The 23,810-nt window shown below is 38.3% G+C and overlaps 1 protein-coding gene across 3 annotated transcripts in view; it reads left to right on the top strand.

The window, feature by feature from the left end:
* Window positions 1-22,058, top strand: part of bmpr1bb (bone morphogenetic protein receptor, type IBb) — a 72,233-nt gene extending 50,175 nt beyond the window's left edge. For 2 of the 3 annotated variants that reach the window (XM_047373587.1, XM_047373588.1), the window contains exons 4-12: window positions 11,374-11,533; window positions 12,081-12,183; window positions 13,211-13,304; window positions 16,226-16,319; window positions 16,422-16,566; window positions 17,158-17,738; window positions 17,847-18,022; window positions 18,109-18,239; window positions 20,389-22,058. In XM_047373587.1, the coding sequence (XP_047229543.1) occupies window positions 11,374-11,533; window positions 12,081-12,183; window positions 13,211-13,304; window positions 16,226-16,319; window positions 16,422-16,566; window positions 17,158-17,738; window positions 17,847-18,022; window positions 18,109-18,239; window positions 20,389-20,514 (1,610 nt within the window). In that variant the 3' untranslated portion in view covers window positions 20,515-22,058. The remainder of the gene's footprint in view (window positions 1-11,373; window positions 11,534-12,080; window positions 12,184-13,210; window positions 13,305-16,225; window positions 16,320-16,421; window positions 16,567-17,157; window positions 17,739-17,846; window positions 18,023-18,108; window positions 18,240-20,388) is intronic. The other variant, XM_047373589.1, reaches the window with a different exon arrangement.
* The last annotated feature ends 1,752 nt before the right edge of the window (window positions 22,059-23,810 follow it).

The raw sequence follows: 23,810 nt of genomic DNA, 5'->3' as shown, positions 1-23,810 counted from the left end.
ATTCAGAGGTTTCTTGTTCGAAGCAGTTTGTCGAGAAGTCCTCTGATTACAACTGGTTGTGCTTGGTGAGACCAGCGCATCTGTCCCTTGTCAGTTTTCCAGCTCTGATCCAGGCAGCTCTGATCCTCTTCGCTTGAGGAAAATAGTGCAGCCTGACGGCCAGCAATGCACCGTTTCACCATAATAACACTGTTTTTAAAACAACTTGGCTTCTACCTGAACCATTTATCATTGACGCTCACACAATAAATGACCAGACTTCCCTTTTGATGTCATTTCCAGGACGACTTTGGACTTGCAAAATTTTACATTGAAATATGCTTATTTTGTGTCACAATTGTCTGTTATCAGGTCTGTAATCCTGATATCATGTCATTTACTGCCCAATTCCTTCAATATTAAGAGGTTTTCTTTTAATTCTGCATTTGTGGGAAAAGCGTGTCACAGGCACTTTAAAGTCATCTTTTAATTTTCCCAACATGTTTATTTGCACTGGAAATAGTATTATCATTTTATGCTCACCCAGCAGGAGTCATGATTTGAATCTGATAGAGAAGGGAAGGAGCTAATAGGGCTCATCACCAAAGATAAATCATGGGAAATGCTGGTCAGCAATAATAAAGAGGATATGCCTGCTGTAATGCCAGCAAAGACTTTTCCTTTGATTATAGGAGGGATATAAAAGTGAATATGAGCAACTAAATATTGTTTTTCAAGACTGATCCTTCTTTTACATTGTTTAATTATCTTTCGAGAGGTGGCTATCTTGTTGTTTTTTATCAGAAACAAACTTCTTGTTTGAATAGAAATAATTTTAGATCTAAATCTGAATGTATAAATAATTTTAGCTTAGTTGTACCAGTGAGGCTGACTTTCTTGAAGCAGGGATTTAATATTTTCAAACGTGTCATATTTGTTGTTAACCGAGGGTTGCAGACTCCTTCATCTTTGTATTACCAAACGCTTTTATACAAAGAAAGTAAAAGTTTTTGTCAGTTTTAATGTATCCACAATCTGATCTTTACCAAGTAAAGGTTTAGTGTGGTTTTAAAAAAAAACTCAAATTTGAGTGGGGTACACTTTCATTTTACCCTGGCTGACTTAACTTTCTATGGATGTTTTTTTTTTAGCAAAGACAGGGAAATAAATCCATTTCTTTTCTTCAGAAGCATTATAGTTGGCTAAAGTAACATACTGTGGTGAGACTATAGTTACAGTCTCTCACTACATCTGTAATGAACCCAGCATATTGTGGCTTTTTCCAGTAAGTCCAGACCACACAGACAGATAGAGGAGCAGGGAGGTGCATTAATGGGAATTGTGGGGAGACTATGTTTAAAACAAATTATCAGAGAATACGGGATCAAGGTTGTGTATTGAATCCCAAAGTACAGAAAAACACCATATTTGCTTCTGTCCATAATGGTGAGTGTCAAACATAAGCTTAGACAAGTGCATTTTGGCAAATTAACATAATATTGAAAAGTTTATTTCAGTAAGTCAGTCTAAAAATTCATTAACAAACCGAATGATGTATTAGTAATTTCATTTATAGATTTATTTCTGTTCATTAAGATTATTATGGCTTTTCATGAGCTGTATGCCAAAATCCTCCGTATTAAGACAATAAAAGTTAGTGTGCAATGAATCTAAAATATATGAATGTTAAATTTTCATCATGACATTATGGAAAATAATAAACTTTATCATAATATGCTAATATTTTGAGAAGGACCTGTATACAAAAGTCCTGCACAGTGGTCAGAGGGATTTTAAGCCATTTTTCTTGCAGGATAGTGGCCAGGTCACTACGTGATACTGGTGGAGGAAAACGTTTCCTGACTCGCTCCTCCAAAACACCCCAAAGTGGCTCAATAATATTTAGATCTGGTGACTGTGCAGGCCATGGGAGATGTTCAACTTCACTTTCACGTTCATCAAACCAATCTTTCACCAGTCTTGCTGTGTGTATTGGTGCATTGTCATCCTGATACACGGCACCGCCTTCACGATACAATGTTTGAACCATTGGATGCACATGGTCCTCAAGAATGGTTCGGTAGTCCTTGGCAGTGACGCGCCCATCTAGCACAAGTATTGGGCCAAGGGAATGCCATGATATGGCAGCCCAAACCATCACTGATCCACCCCCATGCTTCACTCTGGACATGCAACAGTCTGGGTGGTACGCTTCTTTGGGGCTTCTCCACACTGTAACTCTCCCGGATGTGGGGAAAACAGTAGAGGTGGACTCATCAGAGAACAATACATGTTTCACATTGTCCACAGCCCAAGATTTGTGCTCCTTGCACCATTGAAACCGACGTTTGGCATTGGCATGAGTGACCAAAGGTTTGGCTATAGCAGCCCGGTAGTGTATATTGACCCTGTGGAGCTCCCGACAGACAGTTCTGGTGGAAACAGGAGAGTTGAGGTGCACATTTAATTCTGCCGTGATTTGGGCAGCCGTGGGTTTTTTTTTGTGGATACAATCCGGGTTAGCACCCGAACATCCCTTTCAGACAGCTTCCTCTTGCGTCCACAGTTAATCCTGTTGGATGTGGTTCGTCCTTCTTGGTGGTATGCTGACATTACCCTGGATACCGTTGCTCTTGATACATCACAAAGACTTGCTGTCTTGGTCACAGATGCGCCAGCAAGACGTGCACCAACAATTTGTCCTCTTTTGAACTCTGGTATGTCACCCATAATGTTGTGTGCATTTCAATATTTTGAGCAAAACTGTGCTCTTACCCTGCTAATTGAACCTTCACACTCTGCTCTTACTGGTGCAATGTGCAATCAATGAAGACTGGGTACCAGGCTGATCCAATTTAGCCATAAAACCTCCCACACTAGAATGACAGATGTTTCAGTTTCATTGTCCAACCCCTGTATGTCCCTGTACTGTACAAGAGCATATCAATGAATTAGAATATTGATGAAGTTAATTTATTTCAGTAATGCAATTCACTATGTGAAAGACATTATAAAGATTAATGAAACACAGACTGAAGGCTTTAAGCTTTTTTTGTTAATTATGATGATTTTCTGCCTACAGCTAATAAAAACACGACATTTAAGATTAGAATATTACATCAGACCAATAAATAAAACGTTAATACAGGAATGTGGGCTCAATGAAAACTATGCTTCATATCTGCTTAAAAGTTATTTTCAAAAGGTACTTTTAATCTAAAAAAAAGCCTCATCAGAGCACGTATTGTAATGTACTGAGATGTACATGTACAGTATGTGCACTCTTTACTTGATCGGGGCTCCTTTTGCATGAACAACTGCATCATTGCCATGTGGCATGGAGGCAATCAGCCTGTTTCTCACTGCTGAGGTGCTCAGGAAGCCCAGGTTGCTTTAATGGGGGCCTTGGTGTCTGAGGTCATGTTTGTAAAGGAGAAATGGTTCTCAAACATTTTACCTGGTAAAACAAAAGGTATATAATAATAAGTTTGACAAACCCTTCGTATTCTTTTTGTTAAAACTGTAGACTGGATCTTAACAATCTCGAATCCTAGATTTTCCACACTTCCTAAAGACTCTGATCTCCAAAGTGAAATGCAAGATTTACTTAATCTGAAAAGAGGTCTCTGGACCACTTAGCAGCAGTCTTTCTCCTTAACTCCCCGGTAAGATGCTTATGATTATGTCTCTGCTTCAAGAGTAGCCCATAACCTAAGGAATCTGACAGTTGTATCCCATGTGCTGGTTAGGTCTGTGTGTGGTGGCTTTTGAGGCAGTGATGGTAGCCACAGTGCATAGTTTGTGATTATCCCCAAACTCTTGAACGGGCTTTACTTCTCAATCTTCTCAAGTGCGTAGTTTTTCATGTTGCATATGCCACTTCTTCCACCACAGTTTTCCCTTCCACTAAACTTTCCATGCTCGGGTAGAGCTGTCTGTGAACAGCAAGCTTCTTTAGCAATGACCTTTTGTGGGTTACCCTCCCTGTGGACGGTGTCACTTACTGTCTGCTTGACAACTTTCTAGTCAGCAGTCTTCCTCATAATTGTGTACCAAAAGACATTTCTGTTTCTGCTGGTCTTAACATGCTAAATTTCCTTGGAGTTAAATATTGGGTCTTCATTAGCTGTAAGCCTTAAGCATCAAAATTACTGGAAATAAACACTTGAAATACATTACATCATCATAGTTTGCTGGCCTCAATTTGCCTTTGATTATGCCGTCTGTGTTAAAGTGTTTATTTGTTGATTTAGCAGCTCTATGCAGTATTCACATCTATTGGCCACATTTTCTTCATGCAAACTCTGTGAATCCCTGACAGTTAGACTCAGAGTTTGGCACAAGAATGTAATGTGGTGCAGGGTCAGCGACACACAGATCCCTTTGTGGGTGGTTGGAGCCTCATGGCGAGGCAGCCCGGTCTCACCAGGTAGACAGGGAGCTGGTTGAAGGAAACTGCATGGTGGAAACAGATGACCCAGATTGGGTGTAGCAGCAGAGACAGCGAGGTGGCGTGGAATGCACGTCCTTGTGTTATGTGTGTGGGGCGGGTTGGGAGGAGGGGTGGAGGAGGATGTATGGCCCTGTTGCAGGTTGGGTGTGACCCCTGTGGAGTCAGGCTGAACTCTGGAGGCTCCGGGGAAGATGCCTTCTTTGAGGAGGTTATTTATTATGGCCACCTGGAGCAACTTATCTCTCTTTTTCCCCTCATGTTTACCTCTGTAGCTTTGATGAACAAAGATCAGTCTGTGTTAAAGCTCACAGATTAAGTAGCTGTTGCTCAAGTAAAACAACACTGTTAATGGGAACACATTATAAAGCTTTTCTTTTGTTGACCTGAAATCTTCCTGTTGACATTTCATTCTAATTTCTAGAAACATTAGTCATGGTATCGACCTCCAATCATTCATTCTGTTGACTGCCATTGTCTGTGTCTGAACTGAAGCTCTGTGGACCTTTTGCCATTAAGTAAAACGATTTAAAATAAAACGATGACCTTCTTGCAAAGTAAACCTATACTTTGTTCTGACACCCTTGATCCAATTTTATCCTTCCAGTTACTGTGGCACATGCCAAATATTACTTATAGGGATTTCTATTATAATGACATTAAGGTCAGGTGTCCTTTAGCTGAAGCCATAATTTACATCTTATTTGTTAAAAATATCAGTCAGGATAAGGATACAAAAAATGCACAGTGTTGTTTTTTATATTGCAAATCAGTATTCGGTGAAAATAACTGGCACCGGTGAAGATTCTAGATGGAAACTGGTCAGTGAGGCGGGTTGTGTCCCTGTGTGACTATAATCTGCTGTATTCTCCATATGTCTGGACTAAGAAGTAGGTTTGCATGACAAAATTCTTTCCTCCTAAGAAAGCATCCAGGCTAACTCTGTGGGACAATGTGTTATGGTTGATAAAACCTAATTTGAACTTTTGGGCTGCAAACCATACAGTATGTTTCGCAGTAGGGAACAGGTCAAGGAGGGAAACCGAGACATCCCTCTCCCCAGTGACACTTTCCAGCTCATTCTAATGAGATCCCCAGGTGTTCCCCTGCCTGAAGGGATATAAAGCCATTATAGTGACTCCTGGGTCCACCCTGGGTTGTTCTCCTAGGGGGACATGCTTGGAGATCCTCAAAAGGCAGGCGCCCAGGTGGCACCGAATCAGATGTCAGAACAGAACCTGAATGGAAATCAGTGCTCCTGGTGGGTTATTTATGAAGCTGAATTGTTGTTGTGTTCTTTGTTTTTTTTTTTTTTTTTTGCTCAATGATCTTAGACATTACAGTCTACTAGATATGAGAGAAAATACCTTTGATTTACCCAGATGTCAGTCGTGGAGCCGAACATTTGTGCCATTCCTCACTGACGCTAACTGTGAATTCTGCTCCCACTGCATATATGTCCATATTTTCTTTGCAAAAGTCGCACTTTCTGTTTCCCTAATTACATATATTTATATCTGAGGTGTAAAAAAATGACATCACGCCATTTCTTTTATTAAACACAATATTGTCCTCTTTAAAGTTGGTGTAATATTCTGTTCAGCCTCATTTGGGCCAATCCATCGGTCAACCTGTATACACAGGTTTGGACCCACAGATCTGAATGTTACACTACAGTGTTATCCTCATGGCCCCCTTGTCTTTGAAACATGAGACATGCTCGATGGACTCATACAAGAAACACTTTGTCATGCATTGTACCGGATCAATTTACTGATTATCAAATTATCTACACTCAAGAACTGTTAGATCGATTATTAACTCACAGTTCACATTAAAGGTTTTTTTCCATAAATAAAAGGAAAAACAAGATTATTAACCAAATTGTAATAGTATTTAGAGTTTCAGCGATAAGAACTCAGATAATAACAGCAGCACATGAACTGTGAAGACTTACAGAACCAATGATTATGATGCTGAGATGAGTTGCAGTTCCAGTTTCTGTAGCAACAATATTTCACCCATCTTCCACACTCTTAACTTCCCAGAGTTTGACCGTGTTTGTGTGTGATATTGTGTCAGTGTTGTGGAATGCGTGGGGGATGCAGATTTGCTTTCAGGGTGACCTTGAGTGTGCCACGTGGCAGACATAGCAAATTTAAAGCTGTGTGAATGTTTAGTGAAGGAGGAAAAAAGGAAAATGAAGCTTGTGTGCGATTTTTCAGGTGCATCCGTTCAGCTTTTGTCCCACCTGTATGGAAAGAAACTTGTGCCATCAGAAACTGAATTTGAATTGCTCTGACTGAATTTGTGTAATTTGAAATTAAATGCATTGGTTTGAAAATGAATTTCACTAAACTGAAACTGAATTCATTTGCTTTTACAATGTATTTTGTTGTATTAAAAATTCATTTAGACTATTTTCATTTTCAGGTTTGTAATTCAATTTCAGTTCTAAAATTCAGTTTTTTGTGTCACACATCCGGGTCCTTGAGGATAGCCACAGATTAATCAAACACAGATTCATCGATTTACGTTTCACATCAGGTTAAACTTCCTTTAGGACATGTTGAGCTGGAGCAGTACAGCTTACATGAGCTTAGCGGATGTCAATCACCAAGTCAAATGAGCATCTATAAGAAGCGTCATGTAAACAAATGATGGTCAAACAGTAACACTTATGCTACCTGTATCTGTTAGCTAAACATGCCAGATTAGCATAGTGTGCCGCCGGTGTTACGTCGGTCTGCGTTTCTCTTGTACCTCAGCGTAACTTCTGTTGCCTAGCAACCGTGTTGTAAAGCGCAGAGCTGTGAAGCCGAACAAATGGAGCCTGAAGGTCAATAAAGCTGTCTCTACTGTAAATGACTACATGGTTTTTATTTACCCTTTTACATATTGCTGATGGCTTATAATGCTGTTTTGTTTTAAAATATTATTGTTTTATGATCTTGTTCATTATTCAGCCATTTAAAATGTTGAAAATATTTTTGTGTTCAAAGATATAAAAATCTAACACTAGATAAAATACATTGATGACAAATACGGTTTGTTTAATTTATTTGTAAAGCTTTCAACAACTTAAACACCAACATAATAACTTTAGGAACAACATTTAAATCAGTTTATTTGCAGAGCATAATAATAATAATAATAATAATTATTATTATTATTATAAATGAACCAAACATTAATATTAGATTTTATCTGACTGAATTATATCTGTCTAACTTCCACCCATTGGGGAAACCCAGCAGGATTTTGAAAACAATGTGCCGGGATTCAGCTGTTCTCTCGGGGTTTAGCGCACCTCAACCACCCGGTCAGCTGACAGCTGGCGAGGCAAGCCGGCTGCTGGGGCAGCGGACAAATACATCGGCGCATTTGTTGGAACCTTGCAGATTGGACAGCATTCGTCGCCTCATCCAGGACGTTATCAGCCTACAAATGCATCCTTCAAAAGAACGCAGTCCTGAATTTGGACACAGGATTGTGAATGACATCCGTGAATCAGTAAATCTGTGTTTGATTAATCTCTGGCTTCAAGAACCCGGATGTGTGACACAAAAAACTGAATTTTGGAACTGAAATTGAATTACAGGCCTGAAAGTGAAAGTAGTCAAACTTAATTCTTAATACAGCGAAATACATTTTAAAACCATTTTTTGTGAAATTCATTTTCAAACCAATGCATTTAATTTCAAATTACACAAATACAGATTCAGTGTGAGCAATTGAAATTCAGTTTCTGATGGCACAAGTTTCTTCCCATACACCTGCCTCGGTTTCACTTACAGTTTGATCGTCAGTCTCGCAGTTCAATTCTGATGTCGGTTTTCCTGTTACTCTTCTCTTCTGAATGACCTGCCATTTTCTTCATTGAATGCCTTCCACCAAAATAATTATAAACAGCCTTTTTTTATAGGATCTGACCAGGAGTGATAGAGAAACCAAGGCCGTTGTGAGGGAGGATCTGAGCATCTCCACAAACTTCCCCTCTGACAGAAACAGCAACACAGATTAGGCTGAATGGACACAGAGTTGTGTTTGAAGAATGTTTTGTTCTGTTTATACTATGCTTTGATTAGGCCTTTTCATCACATTGTTCTCTGGGGGTTTAGGCACCACCCATTTTCAATAGCTGCTCAGCTGTCAGGCTGCTTAGATCTGCTTACACCCATTAGATTTAAACCCATGAAGGGAAAGCGTTTCTTACACATGTATGACAGATGGGCAAAATGAGCATCCTTGATGTGTTGTGCAGTCCTTTTCTAAACAAAACTCTGCATTCTGAACTTATATTAATAACCGAGTGATTTTGTCCTGCTTCCCTCTGACAATCCAGGCTGCATATAAAGAATCTCTGCAGAATAAAGAGTGTGTGGGAGGGAAAATTAGACTTCCAGTGAGAGGAAGGTATCCATCTAGTGTGGCACAGAACTGTTCAGCTTCCTGACCACAAACGTCCTCAGGGATGAGCTGCTGTCAGAACTCGTTTTACTCTGCATCGAGGACCTACGTACACCATCAGTTAGTTTTTAGAGCGAAGAAAAGGCATTCCTCCTTGAGGGTGATTTTAAATAATAATTCAGCTGTCTTTTTTTTTTGCAAGCTAATAGATTTCTAATAATTTATTTAGTTTTTGTTCATATTTGATCTTTTATGCTGCTGTTGTGCAAATCTGCTATTACATTTACACATGTTGAATCAGACATGATAAATACACATCTTTGGATTTCATCAGAAAAATCAGCTTTCATGTTATTTGAAGTATTCATCTGGCCATGCCCATACATTTCTTTTCTGTAAACTGCTTACCTTGAAACACTTTCAAATTAGTTATTGAATTAAAATAGCTTTTGTATGCGGTCATGGTAAAAAAAAAAAGTACACCCTGTGTTGGGATAATGAATATGGATATATTATTTAATATTAATACTCTAATGTTTTTAATGAATAATATTTCGGTCTGTTAAGGGTTGTCCTGTGAATACCAGCACAATAAGGCGGTGGTATTAGGACAAAATTGAAAGGGATGAGCCAAGCTCTGGCATTATTGAACAGCAAAACTCTGCACACACACAGAATGAATTCACACAATTTCTTAAAACACAAGAATTTATTAACAAAATAAGTCAACTCAAAGTCAAACATAATTCAATCAACAAACTCTTTACTATGCTAAAACAATCCAACTAAGCAACCAAGCAAAATGAAAGAATAAGGAAGACTAATGGGCTATGTACAATATAAACAAGTTGATCAAAGATGGTTGAAACCATGACTGAAACAGTGATGCAATATTACCATACAATATTATTTATATTTGAGAACTAAGGATTATCTTGAAGAATCTGGAGATGAAGTTAAGTTAGTCTTGGAATTAACTTAGGCAATATTTGGTATACCTTTAAACAACCATTCACAATGCAAGATCAGATAAAACATTATTTTAATAAAATAATATTGTAAAGAATTATTTGCTGAATAAAACCAACCTTCTGGATGACCACTTCCCAACTGTGTTTAATTAGCTGTCAGTCAGTCAGTCATTTTCTACCGCTTATTCCATAGTGGGTCGCGGGGGAGCTGGTGCCTATCTCCAGCAGTCTATGGGCGAGAGGCGGGGTACACCCTGGACAGGTCGCCAGTCCATCGCAGGGCAACACACAAACAACCAAGCACACACTCATTCATACACCTAAGGTCAATTTTAGAGTGACCAATTAACCTAACAGGCATGTCTTTGGACTGTGGGAGGAAGCCGGAGTACCCGGTGAGAACCCACGCATGCACGGGGAGAACATGCAAACTCCATGCAGAAAGACCCCAGGCCAGGAATCGAACCCAGGACCTTCTTGCTGCAAGGCAACAGTGCTACCAACTGTGCCACCGTGTTTAATTAGCTGCCTTTATATATTAAAATAATATTTATGGAAACCTATTAAGGAAATATTAAAATAATATTTAAGAAAATATTATTTTGAATAAGAACCAAACCTTTTAGATAAATGGGTATTAATGGTGTTTACTCAAGTTTAGAAGAATAATATTTAGGGAAATATTATTTCCTAGATTGAAAACTAACAACCTTTCTGGGTAAATGACCTTTAGCTGACTTTTAGTAGGCAAGCCTGTGTTCTCAGCTGTTAGCGGTTGGAGCTAACAAAAGAAGCTTGTAGCTTATCCTCAGAATCAAACACATACCTTTAAAATACCACTAATAAATCACATAAACTTTTAAATAAAGTTTGTCTTAACTTTAAAAACACAGACACAGAACACAAACTGAGCACATGTGCTGAGCAGATAATCACATGAATGAATACCGGATACAAAAACAGCAATTCATTCCTACTTAACTTAGTGCATATGATTGCATGATCGTATGACACTCTTGGATCCAGTTTGAAGAATTATGTCTATTTACCAGCAAAGAGACATTGTGTCCCTCCCTCCGTCCAGTTCCGCTGGGGACCTGCGTGGAAGAGGTCTGTCTGTTGCAAAAGTGGGGTTTTTATGCGTACAGTGACGTCAGGGGAAGTCTGCTGTTATTCTTGTTCCTGGCTGTGCTGGAAGTAGGTTAATGCGATTTATTTTGAAAGTTCCAGAAAAGTTCTTACTGGCCTTTAATGTTGTAACCCATGGCTGGTGTCCCAACACCTGTGTCAGTCCAAGTGTTTTAATGTCTAAATAATCTGGTCATTATAAGGTTCTACAATCATTTAAATCTAACTTGAAGTGTACAAAGCCACACAACATAGATTAGAACATTCTGTTATTTATTAAGCAATGATATTATTTAAAAGGGTGTAGTGTTGTTTTACCATACTGTAACTGTTGCCACTAACATACATATGGCATCAAAAGCAAAATAACCTCTGTTAATCTGTCCGTTATAGTCTGATATTTTACTAAATGTGATATTTTCTCCACCTAAACAGCCAACCTGTTGGACACCATGTTACAGAGGAGAGTTTGGAAGGTGGGATCAGACCGGCCGGCGGAGGAGAGCAGCAGCATATCCACAGTGTTAGCTAAGAAAATGCTACTGTGCAAGTGCTACCCTCAGTGCCCTGACGGATCTGTCAACAATACCTGCATGTACGCTGGAGAACACACGCCTTCATGCTCGCACACAGGAAATACAAAATGACTCTATACTAAGTACTAAGTACATGTAATTTCAAAGTAATTAGTGTAAATGCATCCAATTACTTGATCATTGCATACGTTTTGCTTTAGCTACATTCAAATTAGCGGTCCACCATTGTTAGAAAGATTAAAAAAAACAATTTTAAAGTTTTGTTTGTGACAGATAACGTAAAATAAAATAAAAATTACATCACTACTGCTCGATTTATGCAAAAAGTTTGACTGAAGCTTGTCAAATATTCCTCTCATGAAAGAAGTTAAATAAAACAGTAAAATAAACTAATCAATTAGATATTATTTGAACATTTTTTATGGAAACTTTACAGTCATAATAAATATGAAATTAGCTTTTTTGCCTTTATATGTTTACAGTTTAAAGATTAAGTGTCCAGTTTGTTTAATTGTGATTTGCCTCCATCCATCACTATACATTTAGAGTAAACTATACTTGTAGTTGTTGATTGTTCAGGTAATGGTTTGTGTGCATTGATTTCAGGACTGATGGTGTCTGCTTCACCATGGTTACAAAAGAGGAGGGCGGCCATTTTGTGCACAACGCAGGTTGTTTGCCATTGGTTGGATCTGACTTTCAGTGCAGAGTAAGTTTTTGATGTGTCCGTACTCCTCATCATGAGATGAAGAATACATTCTGACCCAAGCTTGATACTTTTACACGTTATCACTACCTGATATCTTGAGGACACTACAGTGCCTTGCAGAAGTATTAATTCTCATTAAACATTTCACATAAATATATCACATTAAAAACCCAAACTTATGTGTGTTTCACTGAGATTTAATGTGATGGACAAACACAAAATAGTCCATAATTGAGTTAAAGGTAAACTTCAGTAAAATTCAGCTGTCTTTACTCCGAGGTGCTCTTCTGAGATAAAGGCTATCCTATTAGCAGCAAGCTCCGGGCACTGAACCTCAATTGACCAGGGGTGGAGAATCCAGGTCCAGAAAGTGAAAAGACTGCCTAGTTTTCCTTCATCCTCTTCACTTAACCAGGTGATTAGTCCCTGTCTATGTTGTGGAGATATAAATTTAAATGGTTGGGACTAATCTCTGTACAGGCTTTTTGCTTTCTGGACCTGGATTCTCCACACATGCAAACAAACTGCTAAACATCTTGTTCAAGCCGCAACTTGAGTTATATTTGTTTCTCTTTTACTCTTGTATCCCTTTTTCTTCTTTTGCCCAAAGGACCCATATTATCAACCGCCACTGACCTACATCTAATTGAAAAAGTGTGGCATAACTTAAAAATTACTGTTCACAGAAACTCTCCATGCAGCATGAACTATTTACCAGAAATGGCCTTAACTTTTTTGCCCATTTTGCATGGGCATAAATGTGTCTCTGGCTGGTAGAGACATACTGTAAGGACTAAGAGCTGGAACTGCTGCAGAAGGTGCTTCTACAAAATATTGACCACACATTTCAGATTTTTCATATAAAAAAATCTTAGAACTATGAATGGAGATCTGGAAAAGGTGCTTTTGCAAGGCGCTATCTTTCTGCTAACTGTTTTTTTTTATCATAGATGTAGTTGTAAATATTCATCTTCTATGGTAATTGCCTGTAATGTTCAAATAAATAAGTTTTCTGTGTTTTTGACAGGATACACGCTCCTGGAGGACTCTCAATTGTTGCACGAATCAGGACTACTGCAACAGTCACCTATATCCAACGCTTCCTCCACTCGTCACATCAGGTAGTTTATCTCGCACAGTGAAACCTGTCACACTTTAAGGTAAGAGTGGCTTTTAGAACAGCTTAACTCAGGGCCACACTGGGTCGGTGATGGACACTGCTAGTTTAAACTGTTACTAACCACAGTGTGTTGCTGGAGGGGAATTGGCTCCTGCTGCTCTGGAGAAGCAGGGGGGTGAGGGGCAGGTGGAGCAGAGAGTGCAGACTTAGCTTGTTTTCTCACTCTGTAATGAAAAGGACAGCTGCTCCCCAGGGCCTGCTTGAGTTTCTTGCCTCAGGATGGATGTGAGGTATATGTCCATCTGTCACTCCATGGCAAACCAACACACACATTTGTTCTCTTTCTGTCTTTGTTAAAAACACTCACCATTTTGCTTTTTGCAAATCCATCCAATACTATATTTTCACCCAAATGCAAACATTGAGTATCTGATTTGTCAACTTAGCTGTACATAAATGGAGAATGATTCTAAAGTAATGCTAGTTTTTGACACATTTGCAGTTTTTATCCAGTTGGCTTTTTGTCTATTAGCAACTGTTAATAATTACATTCAACAATTGTTAACAAAATTACCAATAAAGTTAAATTATAGAATTTTTGTCAGACTAACAAATCAGGACACCACCGGATCAGGAATCATTAGCCAAACAACTTGCGGTCTGTCCAGTATTGTACTATAAATACCGGCCCAGTATGGTGTGTTATTATGAAACAACAGATGAAAGAGTGATTTGAGAACTGGCGTTCGTAACAGTAAACCATGCACACATATGTAACAAACACAGACAGCTTTCCTCCAAAATCTAAGAATTTATTAACAAAAACAATTCACCCCCAAGTTGAAATATTTCAATTCACAAACTATTAAATTAGGCTAGAAACAATTCAACTAAAACTACCAAGCAAAATAAAGGAATAAGGAAAGCTAAGGAACTACTGTACATAAAAATAAAGGTAAAAGGGGACCAACGTAAAATGATTCAATGATATGACAGATCAGTGGGGGTATTTATGTTAAAGAATCAAGGTTTATTTTGAAGAGTTTGGAAATGAGTTCTAATTAAATTTCAAACTAATTAAGGATAACAAGTGGTATGTGCTCAAACAACCAGTCACAGTGCAAAATCAGAAGGGTCGGCAAACATTCTTTTAATAGAGTAATATTTTAAAGAATGATTTGCTGAATTACAAATCAATAACATTTTTGGACAATTAATTCTTAATCTTGTTTTAAAAAACCACCATTATTTTCTTAAAATATTATTAAGGAGACTTTATTTTTCCTAGGTAGATAGAGAAAGAGGTACGACTGGGAGCAACGTTTTGTTCATGGATCCCCATGACAACATGGGGATTCCTGCTGTGACCCCTCCTGGGCCTAACAAAATATATACCGTATTTTCCGCACTATAAGGCGCACTTAAAAACCATTAATTTTCTCAAAAAATGACAGTGCGCCTTGTAATCCGGAGCGCCTTATATATGGATCAATTGGTTAATTGGTTGATCCATACTGGTTGTACACGGCGCTCTGTCAAAATGTTTCAGTACGACTGGTAAACTACAAAGCCGCACCGCTTGCAGCATTACGGCTACCGTAGTCAGGGGCGTCGCCGAAGTAATAGCGGTAAACACCTGTACTGTGCTTACTCCTAGTCCAACACCACTTGTGTGTGTATAACGACCCCAAAATTGCACCTTTCAAGAGACACGCTTACGATGCTGAGTTCAAACTCAAAGCTACGCAGTCGAACATGGGAATAGAGCAGCAGCGAGAGAATTCAACAGTTAACGCTACTATATTGTGAATGTACTAACGTTTGATTTAGTGCATCAAATTGTTTCTTTTACGTGTTTACTGAATCAGGGAAAAGTTCCCTTTCACGTTTTAACTAACGTTTGATTTCAACTTCAACTTCATAGACTCCAATGCATTCCTAACGTGCGGTTGGCTCTATTCAATAGAATTCTATGTAGAGGAGACCTTACCATGAGAGTGAATGGAGTTATCAGAACGCTGGTTTGTAGTGTATTAATAAAGTTTGACTGACTGACTTATCTGACTGTTTTGTTGACATTCTCTTTAGCACAGCTCCATCTAGTGGATGCATAACGCAACCCCAGTCAAATGTTTGACTGCTGTAGCTTCTATTCAATGTGCCTTATAATCCGGTGCGCCCTATATATGAAAAAATAGGCCATTCATTGAAGGTGCGCCTTATAATCCGGTGCGCCTTATAGTGCGGAAAATACGGTAATATATAATAACATCTTCCCTTATTTAATATTCCAGTTTTTATTTGTAAGCCATAATCATTAAAATTACTCAAAATAAAGGCTTGAAATATTCCACTCCATCCCTCGAGTATCTATATAATGTTTTACTTTCTGAAACGAGTAACAACTGTTGAACCTTTCACAATATTCCAATTTTTTTCTTTTTAGATGTACCTCTAGATTTACCAGAGTAACTAATTATTTTACATCATGCCTCAACTCTTTTAGCTTTTGTTTTCCATTAGGCATCTGAAGCCTCTTGAGTTTGTGCGTCTTTGATTGACAGCACCGAGACAGAAAGGCCAGAGCTCCAGAGCTGCTTCAGGCCTCTGGGATTTCTGCAGCGATGTCACTGTGACACCCAATCCGTGGGATTCAGGAGTTGGATGTGATCGATAATGGGCTGTCAAAGTGTGTGTGTGTGTTGGTGGGGTGGTGTTATGGGGGTGTGAGTGAAACCGAGGGGGATCGAAGGGGAGTAGCTCAACGCTGCCACTGACAATTAAAAAGATACTCTAGTTGATAAGAGAGAGTGTCATTATTCATTCATCAGTTCCCATTTTACCTATCCTCCTTCATGCTCATTTAAATCAATCAATTGTTTTTATTAAATCCTCACAACTTATCTTTCTTGTTTCTTTCAGAATATGTGGACAGCAGCATCCACTACAGAGTGATGTTTATTTCAGTGACAGTTTGCAGCATGTTGTGTGTCATTCTTGTCTTCTTCTACTTCAGGTACAATACTTATCTCGTCCACTAATGGTATGAAAAAAAGCATGCTCACTTATGCAAACACTTATACACTTATGCAAACCCGTCATCCCTTCTCCCTGGCAGATATAAGCAACAGACATCACGACCGCCCTACAGTATCGATCTTGAGCAGAATGAGACCTACATTCCTCCCGGAGAGACTCTGAACGACCTGATAGAGCATTCCCGCAGCGCCGGCTCCGGGTCCGGATCAGGACTCCCTCTACTGGTACGAAAGAAAATAACATCATGAGATGTCTCTACATGTTAAGCATATGCTGAAATTGTTCATCTGGGAAGAAAATGGAAATATTCAATGAGTGGTCTGTTTAATTCCTGAGTGCTGTTTTAGGAAGAGGTGATGCAACATAGTTGTAAAAAAAGTCTTGTTTGCATGATTTGGAAACCATTGCATCATAAAATATAAATTTAAGAGCCTCCTACTGCACCACCACTAATATCACAGAAAATATAGTTTCCAAAACAAATTATATTAACGTCCTATAAATATAAAAGGAAATCTAAAAAAATGTTAAAGGACAAATAGTGCCTTGTAAAACTATTCATACCCTTTGAACCTTAAAATTAGATGTACTAAATATTTGATGCAATATGTTAAAAGCTAGTCAGAGAAATTTTGACTAACATAAGCACACACAGTGTTTGAATCAGCCACTTGTGTTAAGTAGGCACATGGGTGTGCCAAGTATATGCTTAAAAGCAATTGAAAACTTGTTTTGGGTGCAAGTGACCAATAAATAATATTTTATTTATTTGGAAGAAGCAGTAAAAAAAGGTTTGTGTTTTACTTTGATCAAAGGTTCAGCGGACCATCGCCAAGCAGATTCATATGGTTGTACAGATCGGAAAAGGCAGATATGGAGAAGTCTGGATGGGGAAATGGAGAGGAGAGAGAGTGGCTGTCAAAGTCTTTTTTACAACCGAGGAGGAGAGCTGGTTCAGAGAAACAGAAATCTATCAGACCTTCCTGATGAGGCATGACAACATACTGGGTAGGTCATCAGAAGCCAGAGGTTTTGCTTCTGGTGTTAAATCGCTTGTTTTATTTCTTCCGCCCCTCATTCCTCCTGTCTTGTCTGCAGGATTCATCGCATCCGACATTAAAGGAACTGGCTCGTGGACTCAGCTCTACCTGATTACAGACTACCATGAGAACGGATCCCTGTACGACTACCTCCAGTCCAACACCTTAGACATCAGGGCTCTTTTGAAACTGGCATATTCCTCCATCTCAGGCCTCTGCCACCTGCACACAGAGATCTACGGCACACAGGGAAAACCTGCTATAGCGCACCGAGACCTAAAGAGCAAAAACATCCTGGTAAAAAAGAACGGTTTTTGCTGTATAGCTGATCTCGGGCTTGCTGTCAAGTTTAACAGGTACTGGAGGCCTTTTTGGAGTAACATAACTGTTGTTTTGATGCCGTTTATTGGAAGGGAGAAGAAGCCCAACCTGAAGCATGTTTGTGTTCTTATTGTGCCTTTCAGTGACACCAATGAGGTAGACATCCCTCCTAACCTACGGGTTGGGACCAAGCGCTACATGCCACCTGAAGTGCTGGACGAGAGCCTGAACAGGACCACCTTCCAGTCCTTCATTATGGCTGATATATACAGTTTTGGCCTCATTCTTTGGGAGCTGGCACGCCGTTGCACCTCTGGAGGTCAGAACAACGTATTTACCTTTCATCAGAACACATTTAGATGTTTTATTGTTATTGACGACCGATGCCTGTGGATTTTCCTATAGGTGTTGTTGAAGAGTACCAGCTCCCCTATCATGACCTTGTGCCAGCCGACCCTTCATATGAAGATATGAGGGAGGTTGTCTGCATTAAGAAGAAAAGACCTTCGATTCCAAACCTTGGGAGCAACAATGAGGTATTTTGTTTGATTAGTGTAAGTTGTCAGCCCCCAGTTTAGTAATACAAATTTCCATCCTGCTCTCTTAACATCAGTTGGAAGTTAAGAGAAAGAAATTGCTTGATTTTCAGCCTTGACGCCAAGTTTTAAGTGCCTTTGCGTAACCTTTTATTTTTTTTAAGCACTAAAACTACAGCATGTTGGTTTTCAGCTACAATAAAGCCTTTAAAGCAATAGTAACATGAAACTATTATTCTTCAATCTGTATTTTGCTTCTTTAGTCTGTCCCCATAATGGCATGCCAAAGAAATTGCAGACAATTACCTTAGTTTTAAGATGCTGATTGCATTTCAAATAAAAATACAGTATGTGACTACATTGCACATTTAAAAAGTATTACAAAGGGGTACATTGCACGTTGTTTTATGACATTGACCCATAGATTGGATTTTAGATGTCATTTTTGGAGTGAGAAGGATCTGTTTTAAAAACAAAACATATTACATGACAAGTTACTTAGTGTATTATAAATTTATAAACCTTTGTCATGATAAAGATCTATCAAAGAGCCGACTATACCACAATAATTAAAAAGCTGATGTTGAAAAACTGAAGTATAGCAGTATTTTCAGTATAGCTGAAATGTTTAGTGTAAAGCCATGACATGTTCTGGGGCAAATCAGAAAAACAGAGCCTTGACAAAGCTACGCTGCACATTAAACTATATCCAAAAAGCACTGTCAACATGACAAAGAGGGAGACGTTCTTTTTGGTTTTTTAATGTGTTTAATTAACTGATTTATTTTTGCTAGCTTTTCCAAAGTATAGAGCTTAACTGCTTTTTCTGTGTTTGGAGAATCTGAGAGCAATTTTATTGATGAAATGTTTTAAAAAATTAACATTTTAGTCAAATCAGACCCAAAATGGTTTTTATGACCTCGTGCTAGTTTGGGCGGTGTCATTTTTTTAAACATACGTTCACACAGGTTTGCACAAAAATCTCAAAAAGTTGCTTAAGTCCGTTATCATTTTGCCTAATCAGAATGCTCTTTACCTGATTACAACCATAGCCTGATAAGGAAAATAGCCTTTTTGTACATGTGCAAATAACTTGAGGCAAAGTTAGAAAGGTTACAATTCACCCAGAATGGGACAAAATGTTAACCAGGAAGTGAAATAGTCAAACATATGCTCACTGTGGATCAGTTTGGATTGTTGAGCTTCAGCATTTACAGCAGGGGGAAGGTTCACTTAATGGTAAAACTTGATTGCCACATTTAGATATACTACAGTCCACTTTAGGAAGCTTTGAAACCCAAAAACAAGATTCATTGTAAGGGTTAATCTCTATTAAGTCTATTATCTATTATCGAGGGATAAAATGACTTCATGTATTTAAATGTTTTTTATAGATATATTGGCTTTAAAGACTATATTACAAATTTGTCTACAATCTTCATCAGATTTATGCCTAATCATCACCACCTAACTAACAGAAATATTTTATTTTCAGATCCAGGATTTTATCTGATATAAATAATATTTATTACTATTTAAACATTTTTCACCACATCTCTTCTTAGAGGGAGATTTTTTTCTTCCTTTCAGTTTATCTAAACAAGTGTTTAATGTACATCATAACTGTGTACATATTATGCAGTCAAAGGTTTTGACGTTTGTATTTAATACCTCAAAACTGAATTATGTACATATCTATCTCTTTCCATAGTTGTTGTCACCTCTGGTAAAGAAGTGTATAAAAGCCATAAAACAATTTATCTTAGCACTCTAGCATAATCTCACACTAAAAATAATGCTGCAACTCTTAATTGAATGTCATGTTCTCTTGTCTTTCCCATTTTGAAGACAAAATATATGTTAAAAGAGTTGTTAATTTGGACACCAGGATTTTTTTAAACAGTCATTTATTAATGTGCAATTTGTTGCCCAACTGAATTGATGTACTCAAGTTAAAAGTTGAATTTTCCTTATTTTTTCATTATAAGATTAAGGTGTTGCAGAAAAGGAAACATTTAAGGATTTCTAGACGTTGTTAATTAGTATAGGTATAGCTGGAGTCCTTTATAGCCGAATGAGAATTACATTTATTTGTTCTATTTTAATGATCTGCTGTATTCTAATGTGAAACGGATGTGTGTGTCTTCAGTGTTTACGGCAGATTGGGAAGCTGATGTCAGAATGCTGGGCACACAACCCAGCCTGTCGCCTCACGGCCCTCCGGGTGAAGAAGAGCCTGGCAAAGATGTTAGAGTCCCAAGACATCAAGCTGTGATGTAGAGTAGAAAGAGAGAGAGATAGCCTCTCTTCTCACCTGCAGACTTGTCACTGCCACTGTCACAAGCCTCTTAAACTGACCAATGGAAGAAAGGCAAAATAAGAGACTGTGAATGATCGGACGAAGAACACTGGCAAAGAGGAAGTGCGAAAATGACCGCTTTGGAGCCAGGAAGAATGTCAAGGAAAAGATTTAGCAGAAGTTTGTCCTCAGACAAAGAGTTCAGGTTGTACTTTCTGTGAAAGCATAGTGTTTGCCTGACCAAAGACTCTCCACGTGGGGAGCGGCCCTGCAGGAGGGCGCAGAAACCCCTCTGAGCAGGTTCTAATAAAGGAAACTACGTCAATGCCATTCCTAACGCCATACAGCAGTATTGCTATTTCATTTCATTTATTGATTTATCTAGTGTTTTAAAACAACCAACTAAAGTGACCATAGCCCTTAACAGTAAGATCACAAAATCACAGTGAAAATCACAAAACATAAAAAACATGCAACCAAAAAGCAGACAACAGGAAAATAATAATCATAACTTAAATGCCACTATGCTACTTGGTATTAAAAGCCTGCCTGAAAAAATAAGTGGTGGAGCGAAGGTCTAGGGCGTTGGTTCCAAAGTCGGGGTGCTGCCACTGAAAATGCCCGGTCACCCTAATTCTTAAGCCTCGTCCTTGGAATGACCTTGGAGATTAGCCCTGTACAGAAAGATGTAAAAGTTCAGATAATTAAGGTGGAGCCAGACCGTTAAGAGCTAGGAAATAAAGGCTTAAAATCAATTCTTAAATCGACAAGAAGCCAGTGTAAAGAGGATAGGACATGGTTGAGGTGCTCACTTCTAGAGGTGTTGGTTAAAAGACCGCAACTGTGTTCTGGACAAGTTGAAGACGTTTAAGGAAAGACTAAGAGACACTTGTAAAGTATGTTACAATAGTCGAGTCTAGAGCTAATAAAATCATAAATGGCCTTCTCCAACTCAGGGCAAATTTAAAAAGCTTTAACTTTGACCAGAAACTACAGATAATAAAAACTTGGTTTGATCACAGAGTTGATTTGTTCATTGAATTTAAACTCCTGATCAAATAATACCCCTAAGTTTCTAACAGTGTTATTAAATTGGTATTGCCACCAAACAAAATACATTTGGTCTTTCATTCCTTTAGGAATAGAGTTTTTCCTTGGCCACTGTTTGACAGCAGTTGTGCAGTCTGAGCAGCATTTTGTGTTGTCACAACTGCCTTTGTATGTTTGAGTGATTTTTATTTTCATGATTTTCATGAGACTCATTGCATGAAGAGTCCATATTCAACATGATTGCATTTTCATCCAAATAATTCAAAGTCCAGGGACCTCATTGTCAAAGATGAATTATTGTTATTAATATTATTGTTATTATTATCAGAGAAAGACTACAATATTTCCTGCAGAACTGATGAATATATATATATATATATATATATATATATATATATAGTAATTTTGTTTCTCGTAATGTATTTTAAGTTTATTTTGCTGCAAAATTAAAGAGCTTCTGAGGTTTCTGAGCTGAGTCCTTGCTCATTGTCTTCTTTTCAGATTATTTTTACAAGGTCCATCTGAACAAAAAATTGCCTCTCTGAAACCATGGGTACCACAACATAATGCAGCCCATACCTTTCCAGAATATAGATATTTCTTTCAAGAACTTCAGAGATTACATTCTTAAATTTTCCTAGAACGTCCCTGGTTATTTTCCCTGAAACCTTTGCAGAATGCACCAGTTATTTTTTAGTACTTTCCTCTTATTTTGGTAAATTTTTGATGCAATTTGCTGGTTTGTCTCCTGGGATTTATGGAGTTTCTTTCAGAAACTGCAGGTTATAATGAGGTGATTTTGACTGGGGTACTGTTTGAACTTAAGATAAGAAAAGGTAACCTTTTGAAAATTACCTGGTAAGTTTAGAAGAGTACCTGCTTTACCAGGTACTTCCTGGAACTTCCTTTGAAGTTACCAGTCACGTGTCAGGAAAATAACTGGTAAGTTGCAACAAAGTTTTGAGGAAAGGACCTGTTGAGTACTAGGAAAGTTCCGAAGTATGGGCTGCACTATGCAGTATATAAATGTCAGCCCACAGCTCATCACTATGTCAACATTGTAGGAGTGAATCTAGGTAACTGGGTAAGAGAAACGATTAGTGACTCTTGTCGAAGTATATGTTCCTTTAGAATACATGTTTTTGTAGAAAAGATATTTGTTTGGTTTTGTGCAGTTTGTAAACATGTAATTACAAACCAAAAGTCAGCTGTTGTCTGGATCTCCCTCTACACTTTCTTTGCCTCAAGCTGCTTGTGTAAGCAAATCAAACTGACCAATCAGAAAGGAGATGATGGTGCATTTCAGATCCTCTCTAGATGCTACTCTTTTGTCACAATTTCTGTTCCTCAAGCTGATTGGATAACAATTTAAACTGGTCAACCACAAAGCTTATGGTTTTGTTGGATGTCCTTGTATCACTTTTGACGCAATTGTTGAAGACGATTGTACAAACAAATCAAACTGGCCACTCAGGAGGGATTGTTCTGTAGCATGTCAGGTGCACTGTATTCCTCCTTCTCTTGCAACAATCTCTGTACCTTAAACTGATTGGTCATTGCCGAAGCAACTGGCAAATCAGAAGAGAGATGGATTCTGTTTGATGTCAGTTGCCTTAAAGATATCCCTCTTTTGACACAATCATTGTGCTATAAAGTAGTTTTATTAACAAATCAAACTGGCCAATGAGAAGAGAGATTTTGTTGCACCTGGCCTACCCTGTAGATGTTACTCTTTTTGGCACTATCTCTTACCACAAGTTCTTTATACTAACAACTGGCCAATAAGGAAATAGCTTGTTCTGTTGCTTGCTAGATGCCCTTTATATCTCACTCTTTTAGCACAACCTCTGTGCCTCAAGCTAATTGGTCAATGTGAAGTCCAATAGTCCCTTTGGCACAATCTCTATGGAAGATGATTGTGTTAAAAACTCAAACTGATCAAACAAAAGGGATAGTTTTTTTTTTTTTTTTTTATGGCGGGGGTTCAGATGCCCTAGATGTATCACTTTTGTCAGAATTTCTGTTCCTTCAGCTGATTGGATAACAATTTAAACTGGCCAATTAGAAGGGTTCTTTTTTTGTCCTCCTGTCACTTTTTTGACACGAGTGCTGAAGATGATCGTACTAACAAATCAAACTGACCAATCAGAAGAGGGATTTTTTTTGTGGCATGTCAGGTTCACTCCATCTCTATCTGAACACAATCTCTGTGCCTTATGCTA

This window comes from Girardinichthys multiradiatus, chromosome 8 (genome assembly GCF_021462225.1).
Source record: "Girardinichthys multiradiatus isolate DD_20200921_A chromosome 8, DD_fGirMul_XY1, whole genome shotgun sequence".
Lineage (NCBI taxonomy): Eukaryota > Metazoa > Chordata > Actinopteri > Cyprinodontiformes > Goodeidae > Girardinichthys > Girardinichthys multiradiatus.
This window is presented reverse-complemented; position numbering and strand designations above follow the sequence as displayed.